The 12,083-nt window shown below is 41.4% G+C and overlaps 1 protein-coding gene across 1 annotated transcript in view; it reads left to right on the top strand.

The window, feature by feature from the left end:
- The window catches only part of DOCK11 (dedicator of cytokinesis 11), a 112,429-nt gene that overhangs the window by 90,724 nt on the left and 9,622 nt on the right, over positions 1-12,083 (top strand). The window contains exons 45-49 of the mRNA XM_015416254.1: positions 750-856; positions 1,175-1,297; positions 4,122-4,235; positions 5,190-5,336; positions 6,371-6,585. Of these exons, the coding sequence (XP_015271740.1) occupies positions 750-856; positions 1,175-1,297; positions 4,122-4,235; positions 5,190-5,336; positions 6,371-6,585 (706 nt within the window). The remainder of the gene's footprint in view (positions 1-749; positions 857-1,174; positions 1,298-4,121; positions 4,236-5,189; positions 5,337-6,370; positions 6,586-12,083) is intronic.

The following is a 12,083-nucleotide window of genomic DNA, read 5'->3' as shown; positions in this document are numbered from 1 at the left end:
ATTTACCAGGTCACTGGACTCTGTTAGGAATCACCAGAGACGCCTAGAATCCATTAGAAGCTTAGCAGCATACTTGAGCCTGAACATTTACTGAGATCAGCATCCTGTCTGAATCTGTTGTAATTTACTACTATACTTGAGTTTATTTTTTAAAATACTCTGTATTTTTTCATAATAAGAGGAACATTATTATATTGCAGATCTTTCATGACTTGTTGTAAAGCACTTTATGAACAAGAGAACTTTTGTACTACTCTGTAAGTAAGAGTGCATTTGGATTTTATACTGTTTTTCATTGTTTACATTGTATATATGCTAAAGAATTGTAATTTTGTACACTACAGAACATTTCCTGAGGAAGATCCAATTTTGAAACATTGTTATATAATCCAGAAATGACATTGATGATGTACCTTTGCACTAGGATTTTCTTATGATTTGTAGGAATTGATTTATTGTGTTGCACTGCTTCAGACTGTAATACATAGTAAGCATTTTCTGTGCAAGTCTTGTTGACTGCTTGATTTGTGGGTCAGACACTCATGACTGTTTTCTTTATACTTGTTCTCTGATTAGGTTGTGTTTGTCCACATTTGTCTTTTTACACAAATAACACTGGATGCTATAGATACAATGCATGGATAAAATATGGAACAGATAATTTTCACATTGAGCACTTGACCTCCAAATGTGTGCCCTCTCTCCCTCTTTCTCTGTCTCTCTTTTCCCCACCCGCACCTGGTCTGTAGAATTATTTCCTGCTGGATGCTCGTCCTTCAAGAAAGTGACACCCAATATTGATGAAGAAGGTGCAATGAAAGAAGATGCTGGGATGATGGATGTTCATTATAGTGAGGTGATGGCACAATTTAAGAAGGGTAGATCAGGCATCCAGGCTCCATCTGGTGCCTGATTTTAAAGACTTCGCCATTGATGGGAGACCATCTTGTTGCTGTCAGTTTCTTGCCCCTCAGTATTTCTTGATCTGCATTCTTGCCTGGCTGTTCCATGTACTCCAGAGGACTTTTGTTGAACCCCTTCACCCTGTCTCCGGAAAAGGGTGATGCTTGTAAACAGACGGAACCATGTAACCTTGTTCTGCATTTTTGTCTTTATCTATTAAAAACCATCAACGGAGACCTCAGCAGCTTCCCTTTTTCTGCATCCTCTTCAGGAAGTCCTGGTGGAGCTGCTGGAGCAGTGTGTTGATGGCCTGTGGAAAGCAGAGCGTTACGAAACCATCTCAGAGGTCTCCAAGCTGATAATCCCAATCTATGAAAAACGGCGTGAGTTTGAGGTAGAGTTTCTGAAGCTGACTTGATATCCTGATGAGCACCTGCAGAAGACAGATGGGGAATCTTAAGCAAAGTGTTTTTATCAGACATACCTTGAGACCCCTGGTTTCTTCAGAGAGCCAGCCGAGCATACGTAAAACAAATGGGGACAGTAAAAGTATTTTTATAGGGACCAAGTACAATCAGAAAACAAAGAGCTAGCTTCTGGGTTCCACAGAACTTTCTCACACTCTAGAAAAGAACGGTAAGGGAGTAGAAAAGAACACCTTAACGAACGGTAGACTGGGCTTTTACCATGCTTCCTACCAGCATTGTCTTTTTCCTCCTTCATCACACTTCCTCTTTCATTCTTTTAAGATATTAAAATAGGCTGAAGAAGAATTCTGCAAAGCGTGAAAGGTAGCGCACTGCATTCTAGTTTTCAGTTGCTTCTAATTAAAGGGATTTCGTGTCTGTCCCTGTCTGGATTTTTATCCCTAACAAACCAATGTGTCTGCTTGCATTTTTATATACAGTCAGAGTAAAAAGTAATTGCTGTACTTACGAAACAAGAAAAGGGGACTGTAAGGGCTAACTAGACATTCTGGGAGATTCACAGCTGCTGCTGACACACCTCTCTCCATGTGTGTCCTTCGATAGTATCCAATAAAATAAATACTTGCTGTGATATTACCACATTGTGCATTTCACAGGACCCAGAAATCCAATGTACTAGACCAGAAACAAGGAAACACTAAACAAGATAACACCGTGTGACGCACATACATATTAGTATCAGCCAGTCACATGTTTTGGTCACTGTCCTGGGAAATAAAGAAACGAGGGACATGGACGCAGGGGTTCTGAGGAATGCCAGTTATAGAAATAGGCGAGAATGTATGTCAGCATCTAGAGGGAAGCGCCAATTAGCACAGCAGCTGTGTTTGGATGCAAAAGTACCTGTCAGTGCAGGTAACCTGAACCTACGAAGCTGCCTTACCCTACGGTGTAATGGAGACAGAAATACAAATTGCTATTGAAACACACACTGATAAGTTTGAACAATTATGTGTGTGTATTATTATTCACAAACAGTGATGAAAAACCTCATAAACATGTAGAAAAGAGCAAGAGTCCAGTAGCACCTTAAAGACTAACAAAATTTGTGGCAGGGTATGAGCTTTTGTGAGTCACTGCTCACTTAGAATTATCTGAAGAAGTAAGCAGAGACTCGCAAAAGCTCATACCCTGCCACAAAATAGTCTTTAAGGTGCTACTGGACTCTTGCTGTTTTCTACTGCTACAGACAAACTAACATGGCTACCCATCTTTTAAAAAAAATTATTACTGAATATTTACAGGTGAACAAAAGGCGATAAAAAGGTAATAAAAGTTATCTTGCTATACACTGTGCATACAGTATCTCTTCATATACGGGGTTTGGAGGAATAATATCATTCTCCGACAAATAAAACGTAACAGGTATCCACATATCCCAAAGTTGGGTTGAACTCTTAGTTGGGTCTGTTGACTCTATACTCTCAGTAATTTTTGCCATTATTATATGTTCCCAATTTTTTTGGTGCCAGGTTTGTATTGTTGGTTTCAATTTACTTTTCCAAACTGATGCAATTGTTAATTTAGTAATTATTAATAGTGTGGCAATTAATTTTCTTTTTTCATTTCCAAATTGGGAATCCGGCCAAATATTTAGTAATACCCACTCTGAAGTAAATAGAATTTCGCATCCAGTGATAATTTTGATTGACTACCCATCTTGATCTATCTCATAAACATGGTTCATCAACACAGTATTAATATAGATGAAGAATTCACATAGGATGTATAATTATTATAGGGATCTGGTGTCCATCCTCTTTTGAAATAGATTTCTTCAGATAAATTCAGTGATGGACAGTACATTTTCTGTGTAAATGCCAATGAAGAATATTGACACCAATTACTCATTACAAAAAATGTGTTGATGAACCATTTTTATGAGGTTTTTCATCATTTTTCGTGTATGTGTGCAGATATACATTTCAATCTTACCATAGTGTGTGCTGTGATTGCACTTAGTATTTCTGTTATCCTGATTCAGACCACAGGGCTGCCTGCTCAGAATTTTCTTCTCTGGCTAGCAGCAGCTCTCCTAAGGTCTTCAGTTAGAAAGCAGAGTCTTTCCCAACATCTTCCACTAGAGATTCTTGGCATTAGAGGAGGAGCCATGGCTCAGTCCTGGAGCATCTGTTCGGCATGCAGAAGGGCCTGGGTTCAATCCCCGGCATCTCCATCTAAAAGGATTAGGTAGAAGGCGAGGTGAAAGACCTTGACCTGAAACTCTGAAGAGTTGCTGCCAGTTTGAGTAGGTAATACTGACCTTGAAAGACCAAGGGTCTGACTAAAGATAAGGCATTTTCATGTGTTCGTCTCCAGTTCAAAGAATAGCACCTGGGACTGTCAGTATGCAAAGCATGTGCTATATCACTAAAGTAGGACACTTCTCAGAAAAGCATTTCCTAACACCTGCTACCTTTACATCCTTTACATGGAGATGCTGGGGTTTGATCCCGACACTCTATTACAGGCAAAGCAGGCAGCAGAAACACATTCTGCTACATAAACCCTGAATTCTGCTCTCTAGGCAAGAGCCCACTAGTCTCTAGGCCAGATTTCTGTAAGTTTTTTCACAATCTGGTGACCTTCTCACTAATAAATATTTATCTTTGATTGATCTTAAACCTTTTCAAAGTTTCTAGAAGGCAAAGGTAGGATTTTAACTGGAGACCTTGAATGGTTCTGAAGTATTTGAGAGTCCTTTTATCTTTCTTTTTTTTAATCTTCCAGAAATTGACTCAGGTGTACAGAACACTTCATGGAGCTTACACTAAAATTTTGGAGGTGATGCAGACGAAAAGGAGGCTGTTGGGCACTTATTTCCGAGTTGCTTTTTATGGACAGGTAAGGGCATCATTTGGCCTCTCAAATGAGTGACGTGGATCCTTCCGTTCCTACAAGCCTGCCTGATTTGACAGCTGCATTGCTCTGATCTTATCATCTTTCTTTACTAGAGCAGTCTTTGTGAATCAGTCCCTAGCCTGCGCTTAATATTGCAGGCAACATTGCTGGCAGCTTCTAAGCCTAGGCAGTGTTGTGTGCAAAGTCTCTCTTCAGCAAATTAACATTTTGTGAACAGCCAAGGCAGGTTTCACACCAAGACTGGCTGAATTCTGCGGTCTGAATAGACTATGCAGATTTGATGGATTTGCACGGTTTCTGGTCCTGTGCCTATTTAGTTCTACAGTTATTTTTATTTTGCATCAGCATCACTTACTCTGGCTTTGCAAGCTTAAGGCAGAGGTATGGTGCAAAGCTGGACACAGAATCGCTAATATCACCCACCCACCCCAGCCAGTGGAAATAATTCAATTAATGGGTCAGATCCCACAGGTTCATTCTGGTGGTGCTTCCACCAGGAGCAAGGAGTCTTCCCCTGTCAGGGTGCCACTTTTAGCTTTATAGCTTAAGGGCTGGAAACCTGATGTTTTTTAAAAAGGATATTGTGAGGCAACTGAGTTCTGCTACAAGTACCACATCCTGCAGTTTTGATATCTTACTGTGCAGCTGTGTTGTACACATCTGTAAGGATAAGACTGATAAGAGTTGTGCAACAGTGGGATCAGCTGCCTAGGGAGGTGGTGAGCTCCCCCTCACTGGCAGTCTTTGAGCATCGGCTGGACAAACACTAGTCCTGTGCATTGAGCAGGGGGGTGGACTAGATGGCCTGTATGGCCCCTTCCAACTCTGTGATTCTATGATAAAAACAACATTTCACTCTTCTAAAATGGGTTTTTGTAATCTCGTTATTTGTTACCGTGTTCAACTTGGTGCTTGTATGTTTCTGCGCAAAAACAGGCTTTCTTTGAAGAAGAGGATGGCAAGGAGTACATCTACAAAGAGCCCAAGCTGACTGGCCTTTCAGAAATCTCCCTGCGGCTGCTTAAACTTTATGGGGAGAAATTTGGAGCCGAGAATGTCAAAATCATCCAGGATTCAAATAAGGTGGGATCAAAGTCCGTACAGTTTGCATTAGACAGAGTTCCAGTCCTAACAAAAGTGGAAATATTCTCCAAAAGCCCAGAGAATTTTGTTCTAGCAATAGTATATCTAACTCTCAAGAGAGATCACAAACTGTGAACTATGATGTTAGGGGAAGGATCCGGAAATGACTGAAGGAAACAGGCTAAGGTAGGAAACACCAGCCTCCAGTGGCAATCAGTTCCTGACCTGGAAGAGGTTAGAGAGCCTCCAAACTAATCACATCCAACAGTGTCCTGCAATAAGAGGGGGGAGGTCTTCCATGTTTCCCAGCTATCCAAGCTACTGAGCAGTTGAGGCATTGACCTCTGGATTCAAAGAACAGGGGCTGCATGTGATTCCTGTGTGCCATCTTTGAAGGACCCTTTACCCATGCTCTGAAGTCATTGGGTGAGGCCATACTTCCACATGCCACTGCTGTTGGAGGTTTGGTGGGTTATTTGCATTGACAGCCTTTTCAGCACTGACACCAAGACTGTGGAACTCCCTTCCCCACACAGCGGATTTCAGCACCTTCCCTTTTGAATTTCACAAACATAATTGAAACGTTTCTTTTCTGTCATACTTTTGAGTTAGTTAATTGATGTTTTTTTGGGGGGGTCGATTGATTTTGTTGTTCCCGCTAGTTTTTCTTAAGACTTTTGCTTTAGTTTTGTTCCTTGGTGCTTGAACTGCTGCTCTCTGAGTGTTGGTTTATTTTTTTTATTATGGCTTGTAACTGAGATGATAACGGTGGCTGATAACAGAGACCTGTTTCGGGTCCACTTAAAGGCTTGGACCACACCCAGTGAAATTGTTGATACATATTTTAATAAAATGTCCCCCTGCTTTAAAACGCTTTGAAACTCTCTTGTATTCCTAGGTCATTTCTGTTATTCCAAAGAGTTTATTGTATTCATCATGTGGCTTTTAGGCTCCTGGCCAGATATCCCTGAAATACAAGTAGATCTGGGTAGGAACTCTTCCCTTTTTGCTAAGCAACCCCTTTCTTCTCTCAGGTGAATGTCAAAGACCTCGATCCCAAATTTGCCCACATTCAAGTGACTTACTTAAAACCCTTCTTTGATGAGAAAGAGCTTTCAGAAAGGAAGACGGATTTTGAAAGAAACCACAACATCAGCAGATTTGTGTTTGAAACACCTTATACCTTGTCTGGGAAAAAACATGGGAGTGTGGAGGAACAGTGTAAGAGAAGGACAATCCTTACAAGTAAGTTCTAGAATGCTGGAGGAGGGGGTCAGGGCACTTCTGATACATAACCTTCTGTGATGTCAGAGCAAAATGGCCAATGTCCACAAGAGATGAGAAGCAGACAGTCAGATTAGCGGTCAACAAAAAAAACATAGAATCCCAAGAGGCCCTGATCTAATTGCTGGTATAATTTGTGCCTAGACTGTAGTCCAAGAGTAGAGGCTAGAGTTCAGTCTCTCTGTTGGCTGAATGTTGAATAAAGTGATCTATTTAAAAACCAGGTGACTGATGTTTAAATTTAAATTGAGTTCCCTTGTGATTCAGATTCAGATTTATTAATACGGTCAAAGACCAGCATAAATCATATACACGCATATACATAAAATAATAAACAGATAATAAAAATATAATTTACATTTGATAAAAGATATCTCAGATTTAAATAAATATTATATTACATTTAAGAACCACTGCTTAAAATAACTTTACGGATTTTGCTAGCACCCGCAAAAAACCTTGCGCGAGAAGCTGTGATTTGTGGATTCGCACCGGTAAGGAGCTTCCTAGTAATCTCAGAAACAGGGCGGTCCTGTGGCTTTCTAAAGAAAGGAAGAATGAATTTTGCATGAATTTCTTTGTAGAAACCACACTGATACAAGACATGTTCTATAGATTCAAGCATACCAGCTCCGCAGGGGCAAACCCTCTCATGCATGGGGGTCTTTCTATATCTAAACTCGACCACTGCAGAGGGGAGTGCTCTCCAACGAGCTAGGGAGAAAGCCCTGTGATGAGATGGTATCTCCAATTATGATAAATAAGCAGCTGGTGCTACAACGTATCTAGTATTCTCCAGTGACAAAAAATTTGGAGCACTATTAATATCGTTCTGGCGCTCAATGTCAAACACCCGTTGTTTTACCAGGGCTTTCGCCCGGTCCAGTCCCATTACCAGGAGGGTCTGAGCAGACAAGCCTAAAATTCTCAATTTGTGGTGGACCACTGTTAGCCAGGGAGATTGAAAACAGTCCCAAAGGGTTATGGATGTTAATCCTTGGGGAAGGTAATTTAGCTTAAGCCACAATATAATGGAGGCAAGACTTACTCTAGCCTCTGTTTTGATCAATCCAGAGTCTAGGCGCAGGCTTGTATTTGAAACACAACTGGGCAATCTAAATATCGCTCTTAACAATTTTGATTGAACTCTTTCTAGCGGGCTAAAGGCAGAAGATGGTGGGCCCATTATTGTTCCATACAACAGCTGGGATACAGTTTTAGCCTGAAAGAGCTTAAGTGACGTAGGAATGTATTACCCTCCTTTAAGATGGAAAATCTTTTGAATGGCCTGAGCTGATTTTTGTCCAATATCGGCCACAAAATCATGACGTGCTTTCCTAGTCCCCGACGAGTGTAACATCACCCCTAAATACCTAAAGTTTTCTACCTGTTCCACCCTGTGGCCATTGATGCTCCAAATCCTGTTTTTTACTCTACTGCCGAAGGATATAATTTTAGTTTTTTGATAATTAATCTCAAATTGATTCTAATTACAATACTGACTAAACAGGGGTTCTAGAAAGTAGAACCGTATCATCGGCATATAATAATACAAGGATCTTTCGGTCAGCTAATGTAGGGGGGTGAAAGTCAGGGTTACTGAAGCTGCTTAACATGTCGTTAATGTAAAAAATAAATAACAATGGGGCCAAAGTACATCCTTGTCTCACACCTTTTGATGTTGGTATATAATTAGTAAGTTGCCAATTTCTGTTACATCTAACCTTGATCGATGAGCTGGAATATAAAGCTTTAATTAAATATAAAAGTCTCCAGTCTATAGTTGTAGCTCTTAGTTTTTCCCAAAGTCTTACCCTAGAGATGGAATCGAAAGTGGTTTTTAAATCAGTAAAAACAGCATACAAGGAAACAGGGCTATTGGCTGCATATTTATCTATTGTGCTGCATGATCAGGCTATGTCCTAGAGTGGTTCTTCCCTCTCTGAACCTGGCTTGTTCTTCAGCTAAAGTTTTCCTGGACAATCCAATTTTTAAATTTATCTAAAAGATGGCTAGCATATAATTTGCCAATTATGCTGAGAAGGCTGATTGGCCTATAGTTGGCTGGGTCATCCCTTGGCCCTTTCTTAAGGAAAGGAATTATAATTGCCTGTCTCCAGTCCTCAGGGATATGTCCTGAAGAATCTATATAAGTAAAAAGTGCAGCCAATGGAGGGACCCACCATTCAATGTTGTCTTTTAAAAGTTCTGGAGGAATGTTATCGATTCCAAGGGCTTTCCCCCTCTTGAGTTGATATATAAGCGACTTTATTTCTGAAATGGAGACAGGGGGCCATTCTGGTAGGTCCTCCATTGTCTGTAAAGAAGATTCTTGTTGGACCTTGGTGTAGATCTTACAAAAGCGGGCTTCCCATATATCAGCCGTGATGAATGAGTCTAGGGGGGAAGATTCATTGCATGCATATTTAGGTGTCACGCAGTGGATTTCCCTTGTGAAGAAATGCATTTTTTCTTTGGAGGTTTAAAATGAACAAACTCTCCACTCTTGACTTTTAAAAGTCCCCCCACCACCACCACCGGGCAGAGAACAGGCTGGGAGGGGGGGAAGTCAGTTCAGTTGCTTTCCAGATTTACCTCAGCCCACCGTCATATAAATGCTAATAGGTATAGCAATGGGATGGTCAAGCTCTCCCCCCTCCCTCCTCTCCAAGCAGGTAACAGAGATCTGAAGGAATTAAATACTAGAGAGACTTCAGGAAGGAAGGAAGGAACTGGAGATCTCCAGGGGAAAAACCTCTTTGACCATGCCTGACCTGGTCAGTGCGTGGGGAAAAGACAGGTGATAAAACTCAGGGGAGCAAGGAGGAAGTTCTCTTTGATGCTGAGTCCATCATAGCAGACAGAAATCTTAACTGAGGTCTTTTAAAAAAAATAACTTTTATTTATATAATATAGCAACGATTTACAGAGGCACATACTATTAGGAAACCACTACAATAAAAACATAATTAGAAACACAATCGCAATAAATCCAAACAGCTATTTAATATATAGCTATAACCTTCAAATTATCTTGAAGTGCCTTTTTCAGCTTACTATGTCTTTCCATATATTCAAGAAATGGAAACCAACGTTCCAAAAAATCCGAATGGAACTCTGGATTCTGTGCCAAGGATATAACTTCTGATATTTTGTCTATGACCAGGTATTCCCATAACTTATTAAACCACATAATTGGTGAGGGTTGTTTACTATTTTTCCAATGCCTAGCCACTAAAATCTTGGCTGCCACCAACATATAAGAAATGAGATGTTTCCTAACAGCAGGAACATATATCCCCTCCCATAAATTAAGCAAGACAGGTTCTGGCCTCATAGGGATATTGTGCCCAGTAACGTCATAAATCAGTTTAAGAATAGTGGTCCAGTACTGCACCATAACAGGGCACGTCCACCAGCAGTGAATGTAGGAACCAGGCTGCCCACATCCCCTCCAACAATTGGGGCTATATGAGGGTGAAATGTGGTGCAAATGTAATGGAGTGAAATGCCATCCATGAACAATTTTCAGAATTGGATTCTTATATTAATAGCTGTCGTTAGAGAGACTGTAGATGACCAAATCTTTGCCCACTGATGCTCAGTGGCATCAATTGTGCAATCCTGGTGCCAGCGTTGTTGATAATTTGCTGGTTTTGTCCAATTTTTATCACTTTAACCACTGTAAATCATTGTAATGAGCCCTCTATTGCCTACTTTCCATTGTGTAATTAGAAGCTCAGATTCTGTGCTAGGCTTTTCAAGACCCCATTGAATTGTTGGGTCTGTAAGTAAATGCCTCACCTGAAAATATTGTTACCATGGAATCTTCATAGAACTTATTTGTTCTAACTGAAATTTATTTGTTATATCACAAAGTCTAAAAAGCTTTCCTTCCCTCCAGACATGAAATTCTGCTAGAGACTTGCCTGGGGGAAACCAAGCTTGCCTTAGGAAAGATGACGCTGGAGATGCCCCAGGGGCTAAGGTTTTTCTGTGTGCATCCCAAACATTTAAAGTAGCATCCAGGAAGGGGTTTAATTTGACCTCACACGATCTATTCTTTGGGGTAGCCCAAACTATATCTCCAATGAAACATGGGCAAATATAATCACTTTCTATTTCCACCCACCCCCGTATGTCATCTAGATTAAGATAGGCTAAGAGTGTACAGCCTCATAATATTTAGACAGATCTGGAAAACCATAAGCACCCATGCTCTCTGATTAAAAGAGACCTCGCACTTCCTCTCTGCTCCGGCTGCGCGGCGGCTAACAGTGAGCTGCGCGGCAGCACCCACTGCTACGGCCCAGAGTTACGGTAGCTTTGGGGAGGCCTTATGTTCAGGGGAGGCCTTATTATCGGGGAGGTCTTATTTTCGGGGAAACGGGTATGTTGGCCTGAAGAGCTGAAGGTAGCTTCAAGGTTATGACACTCTGTAGAGATCTGTAACTTCCTAAGCTAAGGAGCCTGTCCTATATTTTAACATCTGATATGGCATATAGAGAGAGAGGGACAGAGAAATTTCTTTTTACCCATTTCTTTTGAATCCCTTGCTCAGTATGGCACCGTGCTAAAAGTATATTTGTGAACATTTTAATAAATACTTTATAACTTTTGATGCTGGTAGTCATTCTCTGTACCACATAGACCTCCACCATCTTGGACATGCTATTTTAAAAGGAGTGCCATGGGGAAGGCAGTTAAATGGCATTCCTCCAGGAGCACACAAGACAGTAAACGGTCCCCGTAGTGACCAGGCGCTGGGCAGCAGGAGACACAGAAGGAAGAAGGCCTCAGAACTTGGAAGGGAAGCTGGGAGTCCTGACCCAGTGGGCAATTCCTGCAAAGGTCAGGTGGTGGTGGCGGGTTACCAGAGAGAGAGAAAAGCATCTCCTAGTGTTGGGACAGCCTTGGAGGGCACGGTGGAACAGGGCTTGCATGTGAGAGCAGGCCTGTTCTGCCACATCCCTTGTTAGCTAAATTCCAGGTTTAGTTGATTAAAGGTTGCAGGCCTGCATGGCATCATGTCCATCAATATTAGTTTAGAATATACAACACCTTTATGAAGCAGCTCTTTACCTATCCTCTAAGAAGAGAACATAAGAGAAGCCTTGCTGGATCAGACCACTGGTCCATCTAGTCCAGCATCCTGTGTTACATGGTGCCCAACCAGTTGCTCTGGAGTGCCAACAAACAGGGCACAGAGGCCAGGGTCTTCCTTGCTAGCACTGTTATTCAGCAGGTTACTGCCTCTGGATGCAGAGGTTCCCTTTAGTAGCCATTTATGATTCCACAGATTTGTCTGATACCATCAGAAGAAGAAGGCTACCCTGCCTATAAAGGAAGAGCTATTCTGAGCTGTGCCTAACAAAGTTTGATGTGTAACCCTGGCAGCGGGCCCTCTCCAATTTGGTTTGCTCTTTCCTGCTAGCGTCCAACTCTTTCCCATATGTAAAAAAG

This window comes from Gekko japonicus, unplaced genomic scaffold, assembly GCF_001447785.1.
Source record: "Gekko japonicus isolate JY-2015 unplaced genomic scaffold, Gekko_japonicus_V1.1 scaffold603, whole genome shotgun sequence".
Lineage (NCBI taxonomy): Eukaryota > Metazoa > Chordata > Lepidosauria > Squamata > Gekkonidae > Gekko > Gekko japonicus.
This window is presented reverse-complemented; position numbering and strand designations above follow the sequence as displayed.